The 27,133-nt window shown below is 41.0% G+C and overlaps 1 protein-coding gene across 1 annotated transcript in view; it reads right to left on the minus strand.

The window, feature by feature from the left end:
- Window positions 1-27,133, minus strand: part of EFCAB8 (EF-hand calcium binding domain 8) — a 1,673,324-nt gene that overhangs the window by 1,135,003 nt on the left and 511,188 nt on the right. The window contains exon 7 of the mRNA XM_086932659.1: window positions 23,970-24,043. Within this exon, the coding sequence (XP_086788785.1) occupies window positions 23,970-24,043 (74 nt within the window). The remainder of the gene's footprint in view (window positions 1-23,969; window positions 24,044-27,133) is intronic.

Consider the following 27,133-nt stretch of genomic DNA (forward strand, 5'->3'; position numbering starts at 1 on the left):
CACATCGACATTGATGAATGCTTTTATTTGGCAGATTTTTCTACATCATTTGACAGTCCCACTTATTTTCAAGGTCACATACCTCAATGTTGACATGGAGCAATGGTGTTCAGCACTCCTCTGGGTGTTCTTCTCTGTAAGCGTTACCTTTACTATTATTATACAATTGCTAGCCGTGCTTTCTTATTCCATGTTGTACAATGCACATTTCAGCTTAAGCAGTATAAGCATGAACTTGTTCTGAAACTGGCCCAGCAAAGAATGTAGAAATAGTGAAGTCCACCTTTTGAGAAAACAGTTTTTATCATCCAAAGTCTTCTCACATTCTTTACACAAGAAAAGCCTGGCACCTGGCCTTTAGTATCTATCTGTAGGTTTTTATCATGTTTTCACACATCCATTCACTTGCTCTGAGTAAAAGAGTATAAACGTAGCATTAAAATGTATGGTATTTGGCATCAATTATAACAAAGAAAGGGAGTCCTAGGGAATATTACCCGACCAACTGATGCTGCAGCCCTAACAATTACTTGAATACCAACTAAAGAGTAGCAAGGGGTCAGACAAGTGGGTGTGTTTCTTATCCAATGATGATATGTGCTATGACCAATGAATAGCGAAATCTGTCGCTGGGTCTCTCAAAGGTGCTCAAAGAGATCCCATCCGACTTCCACCCTGTACCGCCCTATTTTCATTTGGGAACCTTCAATTTGCACATGGGGAACCGAGTACCCAGTGCGAGATTTGGCCAGACTCAGCGGAATCTAACACATCAATCCCAAACCGTCTGTGATGTATTCTGTATTGGGTATCAGGAGGTTAGCTGAAAAGCAGTGCTAAATTGTGTAAACCAAAAAGTGTATAAAGTGCAATATCTAAAATTGAGTAAAAGGGAGGAAAAGATTTTTAATGAACATCTCCTTTTTCTCAACGATAAAAACAGTGCAAATGGTAGTCTTAACAAATAATTACGCAGATGAAAAAAGTGGTCGACGTGTTTCTGCAGTTTTATATCGGGCCAATAGGTCACCTTACTGCTTCATCAGGACCTATTTTGCTACTGCTAGGTATGGTGATGTGAATCAAAATCAAAAGCAGTGTGAAAAACAAAGTAAATATCACCTGAGAGTCTCCTGTGTTCAAATTGTCGGACTGCACCAGATGGACAGACACACACACACATATAAAAGAGAAATGTACATATCATTGGTGACAATAGCATTTCAACAAGCATCTGCTGAATTACTTTATCCAGTCAGAAATGCATACTGCAAAACATCATGTTACCTAATATTGGTGTGTCATGAGAGCTAGATCACCAACGTATATAATAATCATATGCACTATGTAAACATATAGAATTAGACTCACCCAATTTGCAGGAGAATGTTGCCCCCCCCCCCCCCTCCCCTCTCACCTGGCCACAGCTCAGGTAGAACGGAGCACCGCTCTATTCAAGCCAAACAAAAGAAAAGATCAGAGGAAGCACCTCGATGCTGCAAATTAAAACAACACTCTTAGCCGTAACTCAGCAGATAGTGTTTAGGCAAACCATTCATTTCTTATTTCAGATATTATAGTCACTGCCCAGTCAAAACACCACTGATGTCATAGATGGATTTAATCTCATAAACTGAGCAGCTGGACATAATGCTTGCAAGGACATACTAAAGACAATGTCTGTTCCCAAGATCGTCATTATTGAATGCGATTTATATTCATCATACTGCACAAGAACTGATCTCACTGCACAAACATGTCAGCTACCATCTTGATTAAATTGTGTGGCGATCACTCGGATTTTACAAGTTAGTGATATATCGTTAGTGCCCAGGAGTTCAACTTGGTGTGTATGACACCCCTCATTTAACATGACGAGGTAAATCAACTAGACAGGCAATCGCCTTCACAGATACACACCATCGTGTGTATTTAGATGAAACACCAAAACCACGCACGAGCCCACACGCATCGCTCCTATTGTGTTGCGTGTAGACAATGCTTGCTTTCGTTTGGGCGTTAGTTAGGGTTTTGCTTAATAGCCGCGTTTGTAGTATACGGATCTCAGCTAGAGTTGGTACCGTATACTCACCGAGCCGCCCCTTTGTTCAATCATGCTAAGGAATCGCCAGCCTGCCTACCTGTCCGTCGGTACTCCAGACGTCCTTCTGGACTGTCTGTGGGAGGTGCCGAACGGACAGGAGGAGGTCAAGGAGCACCCTGGTGGCAACCCACCCAGTGGGGTCCTCCACCCTATCCTCCGATGATGGGACCTTTTGGCCCACACCAACTATATCAGAATTTCAATCAGCAGCCTTTTTTAGGGTCTGGCCGAAAGTCACGGGGCCGACAACGTACATCACAACAAGGCCAGGTCCGCTGGAACTTACCCCCCCCAGACTATGGATCTGAGGAGTGGGAAGAAAATCAACCAGGACCAAGCAGGGACATCGACAGGGCCAGCCTTGTGATAAATCTCAGCTCCCATCCACTCACTACCATGGAAGAACAAGTTCTTAACAAGGGCTTGGGCTTTGTGTCTACCAATAAAGGAGATCCCTTTATTGCCCAGACCGAAATGGGCAAGTTCTTTAGAAAAATTTGGCTACATTATTTATTTGCCGATAAGAACTCCACCCTGGCGGAGAGAAAGAGTGCTGACCATAATACCGGTCTTAAGAAACCATCGACATTCAACCCTACGACGACAGGTCTACCAGTGAAAGTGCTCACTTTTGAAGAAGCTGTTGACCACGACCTGAGAGAACTGTTCCGTCAAGGCAGAAGACCTATTACCAACTCTTCAAGAAAGGAACAAGAAGCAATAAGAGACCTGGCTAATAACCAGTCCGTGGTTATTAAACCTGCGGACAAGGGTGGGGCGATAGTGTTACTTGACTCTGAGACCTATCGCAACGAATGTCTGCGTCAACTGAATGATAACAGGGCCTATCGCAAGCTAACCACAGACCCCATTGAAAGACTTACGAGAGAGATCGGCCAAATAGTAAAGGAGGCCCTCAGTTTAGGGTGGATCACAGCCAAGGAGGGACAATACTTATGTACGGTGAACCCCAGGATACCTTATTTTTACCAACTACCAAAGGTACACAAGACTACACGCCCACCACCTGGTCGCCTGATCATCTCGGGATAGGCTCCCTTCTGGAACCTCTATCGACATTTGTCGACTTCTTTTTGGAACCTATGGTGAGAGAAATGCCCAGCTACCTAAAGGACACGAAGGATGTTCTGAGACTCTTACCAGAGATAGATTACGATAAAAATCAAGACATCCTGGTATCATTCGATGTAGAGAGCTTGTACACCTCAATACCTCAGCTAGAGACCTTAGAGGTTGTGGAGGCCCTTTTGGCTGAAAGGGATCTCAATACCATCACTCCAGTTAGAGTGATTATGACCTTGGCGAATCTGGCCATGACTGAAAATTTCTTTCAGTACGAGGACTCTCTCTATTTACAGATCAGCGGGACTAGCATGGGCAGTATTTTTGCCCCTAGTCTCGCTAATCTCTACGTGCATAGATTTGAGCAGGATCACATCTTTGCAGATACGAATCCTTTCACAGGCAGGTTACGCCTGTGGAAGCGCTACATCAATGATGTTCTAGTTATTTGGAGAGGCACGGAAGAAGAACTTCAGAACTTCCACGGTTGGCTGAATGAAAGGAATCAGTACCTCAAATTCACGATGGAACATAGCAGATCATACTTGGCGTTCCTTGACCTTTTAATCACTTCTACCTCTACGGGTCTAGAATCAGAACTATACCGTAAACCACTGGCAAAAAACTCTTTACTTAGCTACCACAGTTGCCATCCTAAAGCACTCCGGGATAACCTGCCTTACGGGCAATTTCTTCGGATCCAAAGAAATTGCTCAACCAGACAGGCATTTGAACATCATGCCAAGAGCCTTGAAATAGATCTGTCATTAAAAAACGTACCCCAAACAACTGATTCGAAAGTCCAGAAAAAGAGCATCAAATAATAACAGAGAGAGCCTGTTAGAGATTTTACCTCCCAAGCCCAAACAAGATCCAATCACGTGTGTACAAACATTCTGTACCGAATCAAATCAGATTCAGAAAATAGTGAGGAAGCATTGGAACATCCTAAATACAGGCGCTGACACCTTACCTGCCCCACTATTTGCGTTCAAAAGAGGTCAGAATCTCAAGGACAAATTGGTCCATACACGACCCAAATGTGAGATCCCTCGAGCAATAGGCACTCAGTGGGATATGCCGGCAGCAACAGGCCATCATCCCTGTGGCAATTGCGCGGCTTGCCCACAGACAGCGAAATCCTTGACCATTGACATCGGCACAGACCGACAATGGGAGCAACGTAGATTCACGAATTGCAATAGTAGCAATATGGCGTATCTAATTAGTTGCCCCTGCAAGAAACTGTATGTAGGGATGACTACACGAAGGGTCAAAATACGCATTTCGAAGCACAAAAGCTCACTAAGATGCTCGAAACAATCAACTAGGATGACAAATCACTTTATAGAGGCAACACATACTCCCATGGATCTACACTGGACTGTACTAGAACAGCCACTGATACCAACACATATCACTGATGTAAGTGGCTTCCTCTTTAAACGTGAGCAGAGATGGGTTTATAAGCTGCAGACAGATAAACATGGGTTGAACGAAGACATCCCCTGGATGTCATTGTAACTAGTTCGCATATATCGCATAACATTCCCCTCTGCACAAGATTTTTCTTCAATAGATCTGAGTAAATTCATGGATCAGGCTATGACACGGTAGCCTTCATTAATAGAGGGAACACACATTATATCACACAGTTGAAACCCTCTCTATAAGTCACGTATGAATATCATTAGTGGCTATGCACGTGGTTGTTTGGCAATATCGCATTTAACCATAAATAGCGATGAGTTTATATATAATGTTTATCCTCGACTAGGCTCCTGAGGTAATACATATTTCTTCCCAGACGCGCTATATAGATGAAGGGCACACAGGAGGGTTCTGATACATTATGTTTACTATGTGAGAACTGGGGAGATCTAACTACATTTCCCTACATTCCAAGGGGCGTTGTAGTCAATTACGTAGTTCTGCACCTTTGTAAATAAAAACAGACGTCGAAGATATTCTCTTTCCCTCTTATTCCAAACCATGAGGGATGAATGACTCAATATCTCAACTGCTAAAGTCCAGCGAGGCGATGTTAGAAAAAGTGAGTTTAGACATTCCTTAAATCTACTTCTAGCACACGAAATCGGCAAAATTGGGATATTGCACTACATCTCCCTACAGCCTCGGGGGCGCGCTCAGATGACATCATAGCGGCAACCAACCAGAGGATTCGCCAAATAGACCTCCTCCTGTCCGTTCGGCACCTCCCACAGACAGCCCAAAAGGACGTCTGGAGTACCGACGGACAGGTAGGCAGGCTGGCGATTCCTTAGCATCTAAATACACACGATGGTGTGTATCTGTGAAGGCGATTGCCTGGCTAGTTGATTTACCTCGTCATGTTAAATGAGGGGTGTCATACACACCAAGTTGAACTCCTGGGCACTAACGATATATCACTAACTTGTAAAATCCGAGTGATCGCCACACAATTTAATCAAGATGGTAGCTGACATGTTTGTGCAGTGAGATCAGTTCTTGTGCAGTATGATGAATATAAATCACATTCAATAATGACGATCTTGGGAACAGACATTGTCTTTAGTATGTCCTTGCAAGCATTATGTCCAGCTGCTCAGTTTATGAGATTAAATCCATCTATGACATCAGTGGTGTTTTGACTGGGCGGTGACTATAATATCTGAAATAAGAAATGAATGGTTTGCCTAAACACTATCTGCCGAGTTACGGCTAAGAGTGTTGTTTTAATTCGCAGCATCGAGGTGCTTCCTCTGATCTTTTCTTTTGTTTGGCTTGAATAGAGCGGTGCTCCGTTCTACCTGAGCTGTGGCCAGGTGAGGGGTGGCAACATTCTCCTGCAAATTGGGTGAGTCTAATTCTATATGTTTACATAGTGCATATGATTATTAGATACGTTGGTGATCTAGCTCTCATGACACACCAATATTAGGTAACATGATGTTTTGCAGTATGCATTTCTGACTGGATAAAGTAATTCAGCAGATGCTTGTTGAAATGCTATTGTCACTAATGATATGTACATTTCTCTTTTATATGTATGTGTGTGTGTGTCTGTCCATCTGGTGCACTCCGACAATTTGAACACAGGAGACTCTCAGGTGATATTTACTTTGTTTTTCACACTGCTTTTGATTTTGATTCACATCACCATACCTAGCAGTAGCAAAATAGGTCCTAATGAAGCAGTAAGGTGACCCATGGGCCCGATATAAAACTGCAGAAACAGGTCGACCACTTTTTTCATCTGCGTAGTTATTTGTTAAGATTACCATTTGCACTGTTTTTATCGTTGAGAAAAAGGAGGTGTTCATTAAAAATATTTTCCTCCCTTTTACTCAATTTTAGATATTGCACTTTATACACTTTTTGGTTTACACAATTTAGCACTGCTTTTCAGCTAACCTCCTGATACCCAATACAGAATACATCACAGACGGTTTGGGATTGATGTGTTAGATTCGGCTGAGTCGGTTCCCCATGTGCAAATTGAAGGTTTCCAAATGATGTAGGGCGGTACAGGGTGGAAGTCTGATGGGATCTCTTTGAGCACCTTTGAGAGACCCAGCGACAGATTTCGCTATTCATTGGTCATAGCACATATCATCATTGGGTAAGAAGAAACACGCCCACTTTTCTGACCCCTTGCTACTCTTTAGTTTGTATTCTGGTATTTGGCATCACCTGCTCCAAAAATGCGAGGGTGATATGCTTCCGTTCACTGAAGAAGCAACTGCTTTGCCGATTTTGAATACTTGCTCACTATTTTTTACATTACATGTATATTAGAATTCTTTGCGCTATCCTGAGTTTTTGGGTTTTCTTTTATAAGATGCAGAAAGTAGTTTTGATAAGATTTAGAACGTTTTTTAACGGGCAGACCTGGCATGGCACATTGGGGTGCTGGAGAGTGCTTGGTCTGAAAGGCTTATTTGGCTATACTACACTCTTTTTCTCACACTTTTCTTTTAAAAGTGTTTCTGTAAAATAGATTTTGTTTCATTCAAAAAGTCAAATAGTGATAACTCAGCATCCAAAACTGGCTTCTTTTTTAAAAGAGAATTACTGAAAATTGGCCAATTTAGTCAGCAATCAGCAGGTTTTCAAAAACTCAGATTTTCTTTTTTTTTTTAAATTAGCTTTTTTTTTTAGAAAAGTTTGGTGTACATATTTTGTGAAAAGTAGTCCAAGATCCCTTATGGCAATTCAGTGGTTTTTACTACAAATGAAGTTTCCATGGAGGATAACTATTACTACAGATCAGCAACAATTCCTTCCCCACCAAGCCAAGCCATCATGCCCAGTTTTAAAGAACTGTCCATTAACACTTCCATGATGTAGAAAGCTTCTTATTCATATACATTATTAACAGGAGCTACGTTCTCTCAGGTACAGCATGTCAGAAATGATTTTGGAACTATGCTCTATGGCCTTGGACTGATGGTTGCTGCATCTGAAGAAGACTGAGATGATCAAAAAGCAACAGGAGCAATTCCAAAAGGTATCCAAGAAAGTTGCACTGACTGTAGCTAGGCTTGACAAGTTACTCACAGTTATTGTCAAGATTTCAGACTTAGGATAAATCTGCCACACGAGGAACCCCTACACAGTAGTTGTCCTGCTGGCAATGAGACTGCAAGCGTCTTTGTGCTCTTCTTTCTGCTGAGCCTCTCAGGTTGGGGATGTCAACCTGCTCAACTCATTGCTGTAGGAATATGCTATGGGAAGAGAATCACAGACAGAATGGCTAGTTTTCCATCTTCTTTTTGCTTTTGCAATGAAGCAACTAACCTGCATGCTGCAAAAAATACACACTCCTAAAGCATATTTTCATGATAAACGAAAATTGCTGGCAATATTTTTTTAGATGAGGAGTATACCAATTGTGGAGGAAGTTCTGAGACTTGGTAGATTCTCCGGACAGAAAATCAACTCAAGGAAATGAGAACTGCTCCTGGAGATTGTGGTTTTCCAGCATGTCTGTAATGATTTAGGATTCTAATGAAATAATGACACAATTAAATAATTCAGCAGCATTAGTTGGGTCTTCTAAAGGCTAATTAAAACCAAACCATGAGCCTGATTATGATGGCGTGGGACCGTCACCATCAGGCCGTCGGTGGCAGACCGACCGCCATCCAGCCCATTGGACAAACCGCTGCATTAGTATGCAGTGTTCAAATGGAGTGGGAACCTAATCTATCCTTGCAGGTTTGGGCAATGAAGTTTTCAAACAGGGGGGCTTACCTACAAGGGATTTTGTTTATCTGCAGTTTTTACTGTTGTTATAACAACTGTTTTAAGTATCACCCTAAAGAGTGGTGGAAAGTAGAATAAATCAAAGTAAAAGTACAATATAATCACAATTTATCAAAAAGGTCATGAATCATACACGGGGCAACACAATATCTTTCAAAAAAACATTCATATATTTAATACTAGCAGCCTGTCCCGACGTTGTCCTGGTATAAATTGCTGCCTGCCAATAGTATATTGTTTTGTAGGATTTCGTTTTGATAGCATTTCTTATCTGTGACAGGCTTGTGAAACGCTCCGATTCACAGTGCACTGCAGATGCACTTAAGAGTGCGCATTCAGTAGTGTGTGAACTCGAGTTTCACTACTTTATTTTTCCTTGCAATATTATATAGCGCAAACTCGACAACATGGCATGAGCACAATTTACATTACAGAAGAACAGATTCATTTGTGGTAGGCACGGGGAGACAAAGCGATTTGCCTGGAATCACAGGATGTTGAGCTGATGACGAGAATCGAACGTAGCTCCCCAGCTCTAAAGTTCGCAATTCTAGAACTTGTGGCGGGAGGTGTGTCTAAAAGTGTATGTCGGTGCTGGCCATCAATGAGAGAGACCTGTGCATTTTTCAAATGGGTGGTGAAAAAATATGAGTATGCTGCTGGAGATGTGGGCCGCCGTGCCACCAATGTACTTACCGGGGTAGGGTAAACACCCATTATTCCGCAACTTTCTTTCCGCAAACCATCACTCCACATACTTTCATTACGAAAGTACCATGACTCAGCAATGCCATTATAACGCATGGCATTACATTTTACATGCTTTTACCACGCATACATTTACAACGAAATTCGTTTTAAATGTATGAATGGTAAAAGCATGTTCTTTTTTTTAAATGTTTGGATAAGGTAAGTATGGGTATAGGGGTATATGTTTTGGGGTGTTTGGGTATTTTAAGGGTTCAGATATAGTTTTGGGTTATGGGGTACAGGGGTAGTTTTAGGTTTTAGGGATAGGTATGGGTTTTGGGGTACAGGGGTATTTTTAGGGTTCAGGGTTAGGTTTGGGTTTTGGGGTATATTTAGGGTTCAGGGGTAGGTTTGGGTTTTGGGGTACAGGGGTATTTTAAGGGTTCAGGGCTAGGTTTGGGTTTGGGGTACAGGGGTATATTTAGGGTTCAGGGGTAGGTTTGGGTTTTGGGGTACAGGGGTATTTTAAGGGTTCAGGGCTAGGTTGGGGTTTTGGGGTACAGGGGCATTTTAGGGTTCAGGGGTAGGTTTGGGTTTTGGGGTACAGTTGTGTTTTTAGGGTTCAGGGCTAGGTTTGGCTTTTGGGGTACAGGGGTATTTTTAGGGTTCAGGGGTAGGTTTTGAGGTACAGGGGTATTTATAGGGTTCAGGGCTAGGTTTCGGTTTTGGGGTACAGGGGTATTTTTGGGTTTAGGGTTAGGTTTGGGTTTTGGGGTACAGGGCATATTTAAAGGGTTGAGATGGGTTAGTGTTTAAGGGTGTTGGGGTATTTTAAGGAGTAAGGGTGGGTTATGATTATGGGGTGCAGGGGTATTTAAAGGGAGCAGGGTGGGCTTAGCACACGATATGAGACATGGCATGAAGGGCGGAACGTATCACACGCCCCCAGCGTTTGTCACGCCCCCAGCGTTTGTCACGCCCCCAGCACACACCCACAGCACAACGCAGACACGCCCACAAGAGACTACTTTGCTGGCACGGTTCTTTTACCTTTTAAATGTATATAGTGGGCGTCTACATAGCCTATGTCCTTCTGCTGCAACTGCCCTTTCCAACGCTCTATTGGGTGTTTTTATTGGTGCTGTGGTTCCTGAGATTACCCGCCTCAAAGGTTTGAGCTCTCTCTTTATTATATTAGTATGGATATATGTATTTTAAAATTTGTCAGGGAAAAGCAGCAAAACATAGTATGTAAGGTGACGTCAAATAACCTATACAAAAAACTATGTTCACATCTTCTCTATGTCATTCCAACAATCAATGTTATACAGAGATAGATGTTTGAGTCGACGTTTCGGTCTGTCAAAGCAATGAAACCATCAGACCATCTTCAGGACAGAATGTTGACTGTAGTTCCCTATATAATACAATGTAAAACAAACATATTGTAACACTGTATAAGAAGACTAAGTTTTAAAAAAAAGCACCCGTGTGAAAAAATGAAAAAGAAGGTGGTCGAACTTTAGCCATAACAAAAAGAAAAGATTCTACATGATTAATTTGGGAAAGGACTTTTATTAAATTACTTACACAAACATTTAAAGCTGAACTGTGACCTGTTGTATCTATTTGGCAGGTGTAGTTGTCAAGATACTTTCCTTAAGGCTGGAAATTAGAGAAAACGAATTTTACTAACCAGCTTAAGACTTTTATAGGTTTTTGTGATTATGGAGAAGATTATTGTCTACTTACACCAAGAATCACGTGTTGTCGCGTTTCGTCAAAAAAAATTGGGATGTTGGTCCAGCCGTCTATTGGCGGCACCACTAAAATGTGAAGAATAGCTGTATGTGATTAGTCAATTTATTATGACCTGACTGAAAATTTAACTGCCAATTTAGCTGTCTGTAGGAGTCGAATAATTCTTATTATCTATTATGTGATAAATCTAGTGGCGATTATCGTAGTTAATATCAAGACAGGGGTTAGGACTCTCTGTTTGGACTACATTCGCTGAAATTAAAAAGCCTAGTTTCTGCTTCACATATGTTGCATTGGATATCGTATCAACTCGGGGATGTTGTTTTTCTATCAATTGCCCACTACAAAGTATAATGAGCAATATACATCACAGTTATTTATTACTGTCTTCGCACACTGAAGGCGGAGAAGATATTTGGCATTTTGTTAAGTCAAATAAAGACGGAATTCTGAGACAGGCTGGTTTTGTGCTCTATATTTGACCCATTATAATCAAATGCAAATAGCATGGCTTATACTTTACATTAAACACGCTGTGGCACAATAAGAGTAGCATCTACTCTAAAACTGATTGTTATTCTTATGATATAGGGCGGAGAATGGCTTACCTATTGTCCGTGCCGGTGAGATTTTAACAATGGAAAGGTTTCCGAAAAGCCAGTTCTGTAAAAAAACGAGTACAGAGCCTTGTGTTATCAAACTGGGTCGTATCTAGACAAGGAGGTATATAAAGCTATTTCGCTATGTGGACTTACTGTTTAGGTCTCTGCGGGTGGATGAAATCCTGTTCGTCTTGACGCGGTGTCGAAAGATTAAACATGTAGACCGGTAGCGTTTAAATATCCGGTCATGTGATTCTGAAGAGATAGTCAACAGTGATGTTGGACTAATCCTCTCTAGAAGGTTGAAACGCCATCTTGGAGTGGTGAAGTCAGTTAGTTAACTTATTGTATCCGGCAATCGATCAATGCCGAATGCAATACTGAAAAAATTATTTAGATGAAATGTCTTTTGCCTTGACGGATTATGCAATATATTAAGGAGATCCTTGAATGGAAATTCGCCGAATTAAAGGGGATATATCTTAAGTCTATCTCCAGATAGGGTACATTAACTTAGCTGATTTTGGAATATATCTAGGACGCCATCTTGGAATGGACAAATCTCTCGATTAATAGTTTAGTAATGCTCAGTTTAAGAACGGAAAAAGGAATAAATCAGAAAGACTTAGAGTAAGAAGAGTGTCAAACCAGTCAATACTTCAGTTCCATGTGGGACATTTCAAAGAGATATTCTATCAACATCCAACGAAAAATCGATATCAATACTTATTTACATAAGAGATAATAATGATCTAGCTATTTATGCCTAAATGTACATTACTGTGTTGAATCAAAACAGTACATCTGTTTATGTAAGCCATTTAGAAAAAACTCTGTTATATCAATGACAATTGTCTAAATGAAGTTAGTTACGAAGTAAAACTTTGCAACGTCAAATCCTCTTTTATATTGACATCAACTAAAGAGGCTCAAAAATCTGGAAACAGCCAAATCACTTGTCTTGTATATCAACTAAGTACAAACAACCTTATATTGTTACATAACATTGTTACAATATGGAAACAAACTGGTGGCTAATCCTTATCATATGTTGAGTAAACTGAAGTAACATTATATTTTCATAGGGTGATTTATTGTTGAAAATAAAAATAGTTACATATAGTTTTTCACTATTCACAGGCTCTACGGTTGGTTTTGTGATGTCATTAAAGACACGCTAGACTGTGCCACTCAGTGGAAGAGTTCAGGCCTCTGTTTATACTGTCCGTCCTACAGATACATTGATTCTCTTTTAGGGTGAGCAATCGGTCTACATTTGCTTGTCTTATTGTTGGTTTCACCACAGTGATCACCCACCATAGCATGTCTTTTTCAGAATGTTTGAATTCTATGTAGTGCCCTTAAGGGTGCGGTTTCTACCTTTCAGCGGATCCTTGATTGATGTTGTAGGATTCTTTTCTTGATCATTTGTGTGGTTTTCCCTATATATTGAAAACCACACGGGCATTGAATGCAGTAAACCACATTTGTGGTATTACAATTGGAGAAACTCATTATTGTCATCGATTTACCATTCAATTCAAAGGTTTTCATATTTTTCGTTGTGTTACAGGCTGCAGAGTTGGTACATCGGTAATGGTGTCAATTGTCTCATATTGTCAACGATGTGTCGGTCTTGTGTTTCATACGCATGGACTAAACAATCTTTAATGTTGGGTCCTCGTTTGAAAGCAAACATTGGTGGCTCTTGAAAGCCAGAGAGACCTTTTAACAGCGTCCAATGTTTTTTCACAATTTTTTTGATATTATTAGTTGCTGTTCCAAATGTTGTAACACAGACCAGTTTTGGTTGGGAACACTTTTCATTGACTTCCAGTAGCGCTGACCTATCATTGTACCAAGCGTGTTTGAGGGATTTCTTTAGTAGTTTGTTGGGATACCCTTGGGCCTTTAGTTTATCCTTGAGTTTTTTTGCTTCAAAGAAATAGTCCTCCCTTTTCGTACAATTCCTGCGAAGTCGCAAGAACTGGCCGAAAGGGAGGCCATTGCGTAAAGCTTGCGGATGATGACTTGAATATTTAAGAAAGGTGTTTCTTGCTGTGGGTTTTGTGAAAAGGGTCGTGTATAGAACGTTGTTACTGTCCACCCTAATTTCTATATCTAGAAAACTCATTTTGCAATTATTGCTTTCTATTGTGAATTGTAAATGTGAGTTTCTGCCGTTAAGCCAAAAGTGAAAGTTTTGCAACTCCTCTTGGTTGCCTCTCCAGATAATGAATACATCATCGATGTATCTGAGCTATTTGATTATATTCGCCTTAAATGGATTCTGGGTTTCAAAGATGTTTTTCTTTTCAAAATCAGCTACATAAATATTAGCTATATCGGGGGCGTAAACCGCCCCCCATAGCTACTCCTTTAAGCTGTTGATAGAAACTGTTATCAAACAGGAAGAAATTGTTGCACATTGATATTTTAATGCAATCAATTATGAACTGTTTAGGTACTTTGTGGGGTCTTTCTCTGTCATCTAACGACTGTTGTATGATGTCTAAAGCTTCCTGTTGGGGAATGTTAGAGTAAAGACTTTCAATGTCCATTGTGACTAAGAGTTCCTTTGAGGGGTCAAAGTCGTGTCCATCTACTATTTTGATTACTGCTGTAGTGTCCCTGATGTAATCAACTGACCCAGTGGCAAATGGTCGAATGAAAAAATCACCATACTGGGCCAGAGGTTTAAGAATTGAATTACACCCAGACACAATAGGTCTGCCGGGGAGGGGAGGGGGGGGGGGGGTTATGCACCTTTGGGAGGATATATAATGCTGGAATTGTGGGAGGTGTATTAATCAAAAAAGAAGCTTCTTAAGCACTTAGCCAGCCGCCATCGAAACCTTCGCGGCTCAATGAAGCTATAGACACTGATAATTTCTTTGATGGATCACACAGTAGTTTTTTATAATGTAAAAAACTACCGTGTGATCCATCGAAGAAACAATAGGTGAGCCATTCGCCGCCCTATATCATAAGAATAACAATTACTTTTAGAGTCAATGCTACTCTTATTGTGCCACAGCGTGTTTATTGCAAAGTATAAGCCATGCTATTTCCATTTGATTATAATGGGTCAAATATAGAGCACAAAACCAGCCTGTCTCAGAATTCCGTCTTTATTTGACTTAACTAAATGCCAAATATCTTCTCCGCCTTCAGTGTGCGAAGACAGAATTATTCGACTCCTACAGACAGCTAAATTGGCAGTTACATTTTCAGTCAGGTCATAATAAATTGACTAATCGCATACAACTATTCTTCACGTTTTAGTGGTGCCGCCAATAGACGGCTAGACCAACATTCCAAATTTTTTTGACGAAATGCGCCAACACGTGATTCTTGGTGTAAGTAGACAATAATCTTCTCCATAATCACAAAAACCTATAAAAGTCTTAAGCTGGTTAGTAAAATTTGTTTTCCCTAATTTTTAGCCTCAATGAAAATTTCTTGACAACTACAGCTGCCAAATAGATATAACAGGTCACAGTTCAGCTTTAAACTTTTGTGTAAGTAATTTAATAAAAGTCCTTTCCCAAATTAATCATGCAGAATCTTTTCTTTTGGTGATGGCTAAAGTTCAACCACCTTCTTTTCATTTTTTCACACGGGTGCTTTTTTAAAAACTTAGTCTTCTTAGACAGCGTTACAATATGTTTGTTTTACATTGTATTTTATAGGGAGCTACAGTCAACATTCTGTCCTGAAGATGGTATGATGGTTACATTCCCATGACAGACCGAAACGTCGACTCAAACATCTATCTCTGTATAACATTGATTGTTGGAATGACATAGAGAGGATGTGAACATAGTTTTTTGTATAGGTTATTTGACGTCACCTTACACACTATGTTTTGTTGCTTTTCCCTGACAAATTTTAAAACGCATATATTAAATATATGAATGTTTTTTTGAAAGATATTTTTTTGCCCCGTGTACGATTCATGATCTTTTTGATAATTTGTGATTATATTGTACTTTTACTTTGATTTATTCTACTTTCCACCACTCTTTAGGATGAGACTTAAAACAGTTGTTATAAACAACAGTAAAAACTGCAGATAAACAAAATCCCTTGTAAGTAAACCCCCCTTTTTGAAAGCATTAGTATGCAGGCTTCGGAGTTCGGCTGTCCAGGAGAAAGAACGCCACGTCAGACCTAATCAAGGATCTTGTCAGTGTGGCAGTCGGACTCCCATTCCCTACAAGGAGGCGGTGCCTGCTCAGGCACCCCCGTAGGGATTACAATGTCCCTTTCCGCCTGCCCTTTCATGGCGGTTCACCTGCCATGAAAAGGCAGTCGGAAAGGGACTTTGAGGGCCCCTAGAAGGCCCCCTTGCCCACTGGCCCTCCGCTATAGGGCTTGGTGGGCACCTATGGTGGCCCCCTAAACATCCCTGCACCATGAGGCAGGCAACGCAGGCCGCAACACAAAATATACACATTGCAACCGGCGTGAAGGCAGTTGCATCGTAATGCTGGTAGTGGGACAGCTGACTCTGAGTTGGGAGGTCCTGCTTCCTCCACGGTGCCGTCGGACGAGAATTCGACAGGCATCGTAATCAGGCCCTATGATCTGACTGTAGAGAATTTTGAAACACTGACTTTAAAAATGATTACATTACCACTTTCCAGGTTTTCATAATGGTCACATTTTTTTATTTGTTCATGAATATTCCTATTGTTGTGCCAAACATGTTGTTTTCATTGGATGAGGGCAAGCCGCATCAAGTTGGTCTGGGTGGGTGCAACGACCACTGCTGGGTTGAATAATATGGTCACACATTATGACTTAGGAGGTCATTCAGTATATGAAGTTTAACAATGTCTATTCCATTTATACACCCTTTTGGTTTTTGGAGGTTGACCGTTAATCATCTGACCGAAAGGGAGGGGGTATTGACTTTACTTGCAGAAATACTGGCACCTATCCAGAGCTAGTTATCAGAACCTAGGAAGGAAATTACCAGCTGGGTTAGTTTTAGGTGTGCCCGAAAAAAACTACATGGAAAAAAGGGAGTGAGATTCGTCTTTTTATCCCGATACCCAGGGCAAAGATGGCAAGAATGCTCGACAAGCTTGAACCGGTCATTCAAATGATGTTGCACACATTTACTAACTTTAAAACAGGACATCCTTCTAAAATAAACTGTTCCTTTACAGGCGAGGTGAATGACCTAGCTATTTTGAGTATTATAAACTCAAGAAAGATGTCTGCAAGATTCTGCTCTGTTTCCTTGCCCAATGCAGAATGTTTGAGGCTTTACAATGGACATCAAAATGCAAAAAAGGGAAGACTAATTTCTGTTCTCTACAGAGCTGCTTCGGGCCAGGGTAGATTTGACTGTAAAGAGAAGAGCTAGTTGCAACACTGTAGATACTTGATTGATAGATGGTCACCATTACTATCTAAGCTTATAGACTTTCTATTTCCTTTAGTAAAAGGCACAAGCTAGTAGACCTAACATACTTGCATCAAGTGCACTATTCCCCAGATGACTACAGAGTATATTTACAAGCACTCTTGATGAATAGGGAAGCCATGGATCGAAGGTGCCTATGTAGATCTTGTATGGAGCTGTACTGGCACTCAAGCATATTGAGACCGAGTAGCTAGCATTATCAAAGCTATCATCGTGGGGGTCATCAATCCAAAGTCAACCCCTGGTGATAGCGGCAGGACCAACAAAGATGATTCCAAAGGTCAAAAAAAACTTTCTATCTTTGGCTTTAGTGATATGCATGCGTAGCACAGCAATGTGAGCTGTAGCTCTCCTTGGGTCTGTGCAGCGATATCAATGGGCATACAGCTTTGGCAAGCAAGAGAATATTTTATATACTACATATTGATTAAGGAATTGTCAGTTAAATCATTTGGGGTGCAGGGAGCTCTGTATGAAGACAGACAACAACATCTTTTACTCAAGGGGGTTTCAGCATAAAAATTCCACTCAATAATAATGTAAAAATAGGTGTATGGAATATAAACTTTGCTCATTAGTAAACACTGAAATAGCCTACTACATATCTTTACTGAAATGTTGAAGCAGACAGTTTATAAATCCAGGTTAGGCTTAATGCATTCTCAGATCTAGGGCCAGCAAAGTGACCCTCTTGAAAGGTTCAGTACAAATTACTTCTAGAATAGAATGTTTTCGTAAGTGTTTTTTTTAAATCAGATTCTGATTAAACATTGTTCATTTGATTTTGAAAAAACCTGTGTTTGAGACTGTAGACTCGATTTGTTTTACACATAAGGCTCTATTATCATTTGCAATGCCAAGTCTGCAGATACATGCAAGTAGTACCAGCACCATCCTGTCCACCGAAATATAAATCCCATAGGATATAATGGGATTTATATTTCAGCGAAGGAATATGCATCACCTAAGATCTTAATCAGGTTCTAAGTCACTATGTATAATTTCATACCTTGATTTGTCAAACCGCGACCAGCTAATACTACTCAATCTTACACTATGGACACTATATCAAGAGATTTGTTTTTTTAATTTTGTTTTGTCCTGTCTGTATGAAGCCTATTTTTATTAAATCTCAAAAGTATTTCTATCCTAAGAATTATTATGTAACAGTAGCATAGCGTTGGAACTGAAATGTCCTTTGCATGGTAAACAGATTGTTTTACCCCTGCCGCGGGTTGCCTAAATTCAAGTATTCTAACTTTCTTTTGGCCCAGTACATAGGGGATCCTACATGCACTCTGAGGGCGAAGTCCAAAATTGACCCTTTAACCCAGAGTCTGGATCAGAAATTAAATGAGGAGCGCAAAAGCATATCCTTTTAGCGACAGGAGACTACTGTCTGTGTCTCTGGGACATGAAGAGTGAGCGGAATTTGTAGCATACCATTTTAAAATTATCAGCGTGAGGAGAAGCATTTTTCCGGTTTTCTATAACGAGAACGATGATACCTACTTCCTGCTCATAAAAAATTTAGCTTGTGTCATGCCCAGACCCTGCGCTCATATCTATGTGTGTGCCGAGTGTTTGTATAGTGCCTGTTAGCAGGAGTGTATGTATGCTATAAGTCAGTTGTTTCCATTTTGAATTGCCCTGGGTTTTAACACGAAAGTTGATGGAGGAGTTGATCTAACCTCCCCATACACTGGAGGTGTCCTGCCTGCATCCCTGAGCTGAAAGTTGCAGTCACAAACACTGAGGTGTGGAGGGACAGAGACAGGGTGCCTTTAGAAATTCAATGTGACCTACTTACCAGAGGTTAGTATTTCCGGAGCACTGCAATTTGAGTGACGGTAGGGAAATGGGGGGTCAGTTAGCAGATTTAACTGCAAGAAGGATTTACATTTTTAGGCATGGACTGGGCCTTTTGTCTTTCCTTGAGTGGATGATCCAGGAAGGCCGATTATAGCCAGATAGTAGAGTTTAACACTCCTTGTTTTGGGGGGTACCCCTGCTTGGAGCCAGCATCATTACTAACTGCTGTGAGAGCATCACCCTACACAAAGAACTGCCTAACCTGTAGAGAGAAAATTAAGTTATAAAAAGGAACCGCCCTAAACCAGTTCCTGAAATGTAGGCAGTATATCCACATTAACTGTCTAGAAACTCTGCATGAAAGTGGGGCAAGTTCCTACGTGGTTCCAGTTCCAAGTTGCTTCACTGACCAAGGAAAGAGGTACTCCACAAAGTATTTGAAGGGCCACTGGGATTAAGGGATGGTTTTGCGGCTAGCTAGTCTCTCACCTGTGTGGCAACATGGCCTGAAACAGTATATCAAGCTGGAGAAGCTATGGATCTGCCTGAGATCCAGGAGCCTGCCTTCTTAGTGGAAGGGGAAAAGGACAGCATCTTATTGCACAGGAGTAGTCTGTCTGAGGTAGAGAAGTCTAGCTGCAGAAATTGAGAGAGGAGCACCCAGAAGAACTAGTTTGCCCTAGAGTGAGCACAGAGCAGATCTGTGTGAACCATATGGGCTCCTGACCTACCTTTTCAACAAAAGACCAAGCGCAACAACAAATGTTCACCTGAACTTCTGCTTATGTGACTGCCACAGAGAAAGACAAAGAACCTTTGCTGACATTGCCTAAGCCATACCTGAGGGAATGGATTCCCTACTGGAAGATTTGGAGCCATGTTTCCTTTTCAAGCTGTTCCAACCGTCACCTAGAAATGTGGAGAGAAAGAACAGGGGCAGCTGAGATTAGCCCCAGTGACTGCAAGTTCAGCTGCTCCAGGACCATCCAGAGCTTAGGGGGACACATCCTTTCTAGGGTTAAAGGAGTTGCCTTTAAGTCATTTCCAGATTGGGGCTGCTGTTACTGTCCTCACCACTGAGGCTCCCCCTGCGGGTCTTGGTGTGTCCACCTGGAGCTGGTTCTTAATATTGTGTGTTTGCCTCCAGGTTTGCCTACGATAGCAGGGCAATTGAGCTGATTACTTGTGTACTGAGAGATTGTGATAGCAAGAGCTTTCATCCTGCTGTCTTCCCATCTGTCATTTGGACAACTTAAGTATCCCATGTCAGTGCTCATTATCTCATAGGTGAAATGATTAGGCAAGGATAGCTGGATAGCAAGGGCACTGGAAGTAATGAATAATAAACACATAGTCTTGCCCAGTTGTAAATGGCCTTGGAAGGATATGGGGAATATATAAATATTTAAATGTGGCTGGCCTACAGGTTGCCAGTCCCAGAACATGTGATTGCAGCTGACAGGGAAGGGATTAAAGCCCTACCAGGCCATGCCAGTGTGTGTCTTGCTGACAGGCCTTCTAGAAATATACAGGAGGTAGGGAGTGGTTGAGAGTCATGGATGGGCTTACCAAATGTTAAAATCACCCAGGAATATGACCAGATCAGCACCATGGTGAAGAGAAAGCATGAGTCAAGAGGCAGATATGCCAAAATTAAATGTCAGAATGCAAAAGGGAGTATTAGTTAAGGAATCACGTTATCAGTGATAACTTACTAAATGCAATTTGAAAGTAAAGGTAGGCATTTCACTATAAAAACTCCAGCCAATAAGTTGGGAGCACTTTCTTGAAAAAAAGAACAGTACCTGTAGCTCACCTGTTGTTGGGATGAGAATGTACTGTATGGTGTACCTGATATGTCCCCAGTCCAACTGCAAGTTTCTGGTATGCTCGCTTTTGGCTGCAGCCTCAAGCTAATCTAGCGCATACATGTAGGCTTAGGTCTCCCCGTTTAACAATAGTCTGGTTCTGGAACTCTCCAGGACTGCAAGGGTCCTTTAAGTGGCTCTCCACAGTGACAGACAAATACTGTCCCTCTCACAGATGCATGCATGTACCACTGTGGTGGCAGCATACCATATTTTCGGGTAATCTAACTGTGGACAGATATTTTAAATGTGTCAAGCAAGAGGAAACCTTTGAATCATCGTATAATCTGCTGCATAGATGAGCCCAGAATCTTCGGCTACAATCCAGAGCACATGTATGTATATATGTATGTGGTCTGCTTGTTATAAAGAAGAGTGAACTGGAGACACAAAAGGCCTCCAAGTTCCATTTTGGAAACCCCTGGCCTGTTAATGGACACAAGATGGAGGCCAGCTTCCTTTCCAGAACAGTGGAGATGTATTGTTTACATGCCTGATACTGACAAGAGGGAACCTAGATACTGAAGTGGGGGATAGAGGACACAGACTTCCACTTAGGAGTTTGATTGTGTCCTTTATGTTCGGTGGGCTGGTGATTAGTCTTTTTGAGGGTGATGATTGGGACTGAAATTTCTGCTGCCAGTGTGAAGAATTCTTTAGAAGGGAGCTGGCCATTTGTCACTCTTCCTGATCCTTGGTCAGGTGTGGCTGTTGATAGTTTGAGGCAGAAAACAGACACCTTTATGTGTCTCTGCTGCCGGTGCTCAAACCTGCCAATAACCCTGCTGCGAGGAGCACATGTTAAGACAAATGCTGAGTCTGGAAGACATCCTGGGAAGAAAACAAGAAAGGAGAAACATTCAAAACCAGCGAACAAACATGCCTGTATAGAAAGAACTGTTGACCCACTTGATGTTCCTGCCCCAAATTGTCTCGGATCAGGAAGTGGGTGCTCCACGGCGTACTCAAAAGTACTACTGTGTAATCAGAGCAGGTGTCTGCCTGTCAAATAGCTTTTTAGAGATGAAGGGCTATCACTTGGAGTCTTCCTGTATGAAAGGCTGATTTAATTCCCTGACGTGGAATGCCAAAGGTGTCTTGCATGGATGAAGTGGAAAGTAAGAGCCTTCCCTGCATGATAAGCTGACTACTGGTGTAGACAAGAACAGCAAACTCTGAAGCTGCCGGTTCTTCCAACAGTGATTGGGGAGAAACATGACTGGCATACTCCTGGCTTGGAGCTAGTCACCATTCGAAAGCGGTGGATTTGTGGCATTACTAAAGAGTGCCCGAGCTAAACTCCCAATTGATTTGCAGTTGTAGTCATTGGCAATTCTCTGAGTGTGCCCAAATAGTCTACGCCAGGGAAGAAGAAACCTGTGAAGTTGAGGCACTTGTTCCAAGTGGACCTGAATTGACTCATATTTTTGCTAACCCTGGCACCTGATGGCTGCATACAATGTAGACTACACCGCTGGAAGTAAAGCTGCTAGTTCAAGGAACTTGTGACTGTGTGCTGAACAACAGAGTGGCTGAATGTGGCCCTATCCCAGAAGCAAGCTTTTTGTATAAAGCTGCCAATGCCCCACAGCGCCTTGAAGCAACACGGCTGCCGACTCTAGACCAATGGCTCAAGGAGGACAGCATCAATGCCTTAATCCAGAGAGGCCAGAGTGACTGAAACAAAGGCACACCCACTCCAGATGAGGAAGGCCCAAGTTCAACATGTGGGTCACCAGCCATCAACGTTGTCTGCCAGAAGAGCACCACCACCTGAGGACAGTCGACTACAGTTACAGCCTCCAGAACACTGTTGTGCCTGTCCGCCAGGAGCAGAGTAGCCAACTGGTCTTATTGCAGCCTGTGCAACTCTTTCCCCATCAAGGGAAGAACACAACCTGAAGTGGGGTAGGCCAAAGCAATCGACACTGTCAAAGCAAACTTAGGATGAGAGATTGAGAGCATGTTATTACTGCATAAGACTCCCAACTAAAGGCAGGAGAATGCTCCACTTGCACTGAGACCCACGCCAGAGTGACCTTAGAGTAAGGGAGATGAAAGGGGCAAAGGAGGGGCAAGTTTGTGTGTAGTATTCAGTTTTACTGTATATTAAAGTACCTTTCTGTACAAAATATAAGTATTGGGCTAGACAATTATGTTACTGCTTTGTTGAGTGTTGAGCCTGTTCTACTACCACAGTATCCGCCGTGAGAAGCCAATGACTCGTCAGGATCACTACCACTAACAGTTTACTTGGCCCAGTTTGCAGAGCCATAGTAGGACGGGCCACAGGAACAAATGATCACAGCCCCCACGGTTGTTGCACAGCAGCCCGCTTCTGCTCCACAGTACATAAAAGGGTCTCACATTCGTTGTCATTTTTTTACATTTTACAAAGCAAACCACAATGAGGGCTTTATATATCTTTTTATCATTTTAGCTTTTTAGAAATTGTAAAATGAATGTCCCTCACACAATAGGATTTTACTCACAGCTTTATCTCCATGCTTTGCATGATTGAAAAGAAAATAACAGAGTTGCTATGCCAGCCCTACAAACTTCACTTTTCTGAATAAAGTAATTGCTGCCAAGCTCTAAATGAGACCCCAAGTTTTTAAGTTCTATCTATGACCTACAGATTAATGTTGTTCTACTAACTCTTATATTCCACAGACCAGTTCTAGATCACCATGTATTACTTAGCACTTGAGGGGAAGCCAAAGCTGTGCAATACAGGTACTACAGAGTATATCCAAGTATTTAGATTTCATGAAATCAAAATGAGTATTTTATTTTGATAGCAGGCCTGCATTAATCAAGTATACTAAAGTTACTGACCAGTGATTTTTGCTCTAGGGGGTATCAGAGTTAGAAGAGACTTTATGCAGAGGAAGAGCATGGGAAACATTTCCATTAACAAAGCTGAAACCATGCAAGGATCCACACAGTAGTGTGGGGAAAAAGTAAAAGTATCCATCTGTGCACTGCTCACACAAACAAGCAGGCCTTGGTGCCAGTGATGCACAATGTTTGGGGTAAGACAGGAAAGATGTAGGAGGAAGGAGGTATGAAGTAAAATGATTTGTGTAGAACAGTGCAAATATAGAAATGCAGACACAAGTAGAGTATAAGGGTTAATACATTTTTGCGAACGTCGTAAGGTGAGATTGAGTTTCTCAAAGAAGTGATTGGGTTACAGGTGCTTTATGTGCATAGTATGCCATGACCAGTGCAACACTGCACATTACTTCTGTACGGTGCTGCACTCATTCATTCAGCTGAGTGATTATAGAGTCGCAGAAGACAGTTGAGATAATTTCAATAAAAAAAGAGAAAGAAACAAACAAAACAAAGAATCTTACCAAGACTCTGATGGCTTGATGAACATTAGTTGGTCTATTTAGAAGAGCTTGCACAGGAATTTGAGTGACGTGACCTAATTAAATGTTAAAAATAAAAAAAAGACACTACAGAAATAGTAAAAAGGACTGCAATATTGGTAACAAAAAACATCAATTACTTAAACTCAATAAACATAATAAAACAATATTTTAAGTGCACATTAAAAAACATGCACAACCAAAGTAATAATGCTCACATTCGTGATCTCAAAACCGAACATTCCAATAATTTACATAATGCATTTTTAACATTTTCAATGGGTTATTCAGGCAAAACACATTGGGCCCGATTTACAAAGGTAAACTGAGAAGAAAGTCTAATATTACGACTTTCTATATATTCACAAAGGGAATGTACAAGTAGTAAAGTTAGACTTTTGTTAAATTTAAGTTTTGGTCTTAAGTTTAACTGAGACAAAAGTCTAACTTTACTATTCATAAATGCCCTTTGTGAATATTGAAAGTCATAAATTTAGACTTTTGTCTCAGTTTATCGTGCCCATTCAGTGAATATCAGGATTTTCTATTAAGCCTCAGTCAAAAAAAGTAATCCCCCATGGGTCACTTAAAACACCTAACACATACAATTAAACTCATAAATATATCACCAGAACATAACACCACCACCATCAAAGGGTCAAGTGCTGAACAATTCAAATTATAGATATTTTATTAACAATAACCAAACAAGTGGTTATACACAGAAAATATTTTCCATAAAATGTTAAAAAAGTTATTTCATCACAATAAAAGAATCATACAACACATATAATAGAAGCAAAACATTAAAAACTGACAATCAGTACAATATCGGGAGAATCTGCAAGAAACTTTTTTTTCTAGTCATACAAAAGGCAAAGTCATCAGACCAAGATCATTTGATCAACATTTGATTGTTGTACAAATAATTTCATAATTACAGCAAATGTCTCCACAGTCTAAAATGTGCCTTTTCTCAGTGAGCATCGACTCGTTTCGGTGGGTATTATTGTTTGAAAGCCACCTTCTACAGGACAAAGACGATATCTCCCAGACCTAAACACAAATCTGTACATAATTATAAAAACAAAATAAGAAATAAAAACAGTTAACCCTTGATATGTGCAAATTCAAACAGTGTTTATATCCTGGTGATACACACAACAACACATACCAGCTTTCATACAATGAACATGTTATTGGCTTTTACTAATGAATAGCCACAATTAAAGACTTTTTAGAAAACTAAAAACATGGGGCTAAGTATATCTCCCTCAGACTATAGACATTCTCTGTATCCTAGTGCTGCATCAGACCACATACAGACACAGTCTTGCATAAATCCATTGGTGCCCCTAGTAGTGGATACCAGCATAAAGATACCTTTTTCAAATCCAAGGTGTTCTTTCAAATAAACCAGTAGGTATAACGTTGCAGTGAAACTTTCAGAGGTGGATAAACCTCCCTCGCAATTGGACACCCATCATATTTGAGGAGGATATACTGTGGAATGGAAAAAAATCTCTCATCATCACCTTATTTGGGAAAAAAGGAACACCTGGGGTATTTTTATCTGGGTTTAATCCATCACCGTTCTTTAGCCCACTCTGCCACCCCAGTTCAGACATGGCCATATGCAAATCAGTCTGACCCTGTGCCTCATGGGAACAGTCCAGCCCGAACTGCCAAGCCATGCCTTCCCTGGACCGGAAACAAGCTACCGAGGACCGGTTTCTGGCATTTCAGCCGTCTTCAGCCTGGCTTGCTTGAATCCAGTGGCAAAGTGAGCAAGGGACTCACGTCTGAGCATACCCTCCAAACTTATGTCAACAAAGAAAAACCAAAGGAAATGATGGACGGAGCGTTGACAATACAAGCACTCACCCCCAGTCAACTGATCTGGGTTTAATCCATCACCGTTCTTTATCCCACTCTGCCATCCCAGTTCAGACATGGCCGTATGCAAATCAGTCTGACCCTGTGCCTCATGGGAACAGTCCAGCCTGAACTGCCAAGCCATGCCTTCCCTGGACCGGGAGGAGCTTCTCAGTTCCCAAATACACAAATGGATTTGGCATTCTTAATGTGTAAACCTACTTTATCATCCACAAAGGGCTAACTAAGCACTCCTCATTAGTTTCAGATACCATACGAAAGGAACTGCTGAAGGAACAGGAGCTAGTTAAAAAAATAAAATGGCCTGTGACCTATGTAAAAAAGTGGTACACGAAGGACCTCTACATTTATTCTTGGAAACTCGTTTTTGAAGGCAATTAAGACTGCACTCACAAAGGTAGCAACATTATATATTTATAATGATAGGACAAGGCAACAATCCTTTTGTTCTTTGTGTTCTCTCAATACAGAGGCGTATACTGGCATACGTTTCCCCCAACCATTGGGTTTGAAGAAGAGAGAGGTGTTGGAGGTAATTTATTAACGGTTATCTGTTTGATATGAAAATACCCCAGATGTTCCTTTTTTTCCCCCAAATAAGGTGATGATGAGATCTTTTTCCATTCCACAGTATATCCTCCTCAAATATGAGGGGTATCCAATTGCGAGGGAGGTTTATCCACCTCTGAAAGTGTACCTGCAACGTTATAACTACTGTCAAGGGTTAACTGTTTTTATTTCTTATTTTCTTTTTATAATTATGTACAGATTTGTGTTTAGTTCTGGGAGATATCGTCTTTGTTCTGAAGAAGTTGGCGTTTAAACAATAATACCACAGAAACACGTTGATGCTCACTGAGAAAAGGCACATATTAGACTGTGGAGACATTTGCTGTTATTATAAAATTATTTGCAAAAAATCAAATGTTAATCAAATGATCTTGGTCTGATGACTTTGCCTTTTGAATGACTAGAAAAAAAAATTCTTGCAGATTCTCCCGATATTGTACTGAATTGTCAGTTGTATGATGCTTTTATCGTGATGAAATAACTCTTAACATTTTATGGAAAATATTTTCTGTGTATAACCACTTTTTTGGTGATTGTTAATACAATATCTGTAATTTGAATTGTTAGGCATTGGCCCTTTGATGGTGGTGGTGTTTAAATGTTTAATGTTGTAAGTTGTTGTCACATATAACATACAAGCTACTGTGCAACCAGGACAAAAAACTTTACTCATGTTCCTT

Source organism: Lissotriton vulgaris, chromosome 7, assembly GCF_964263255.1.
Source record: "Lissotriton vulgaris chromosome 7, aLisVul1.2, whole genome shotgun sequence".
Taxonomy (NCBI): domain Eukaryota; kingdom Metazoa; phylum Chordata; class Amphibia; order Caudata; family Salamandridae; genus Lissotriton; species Lissotriton vulgaris.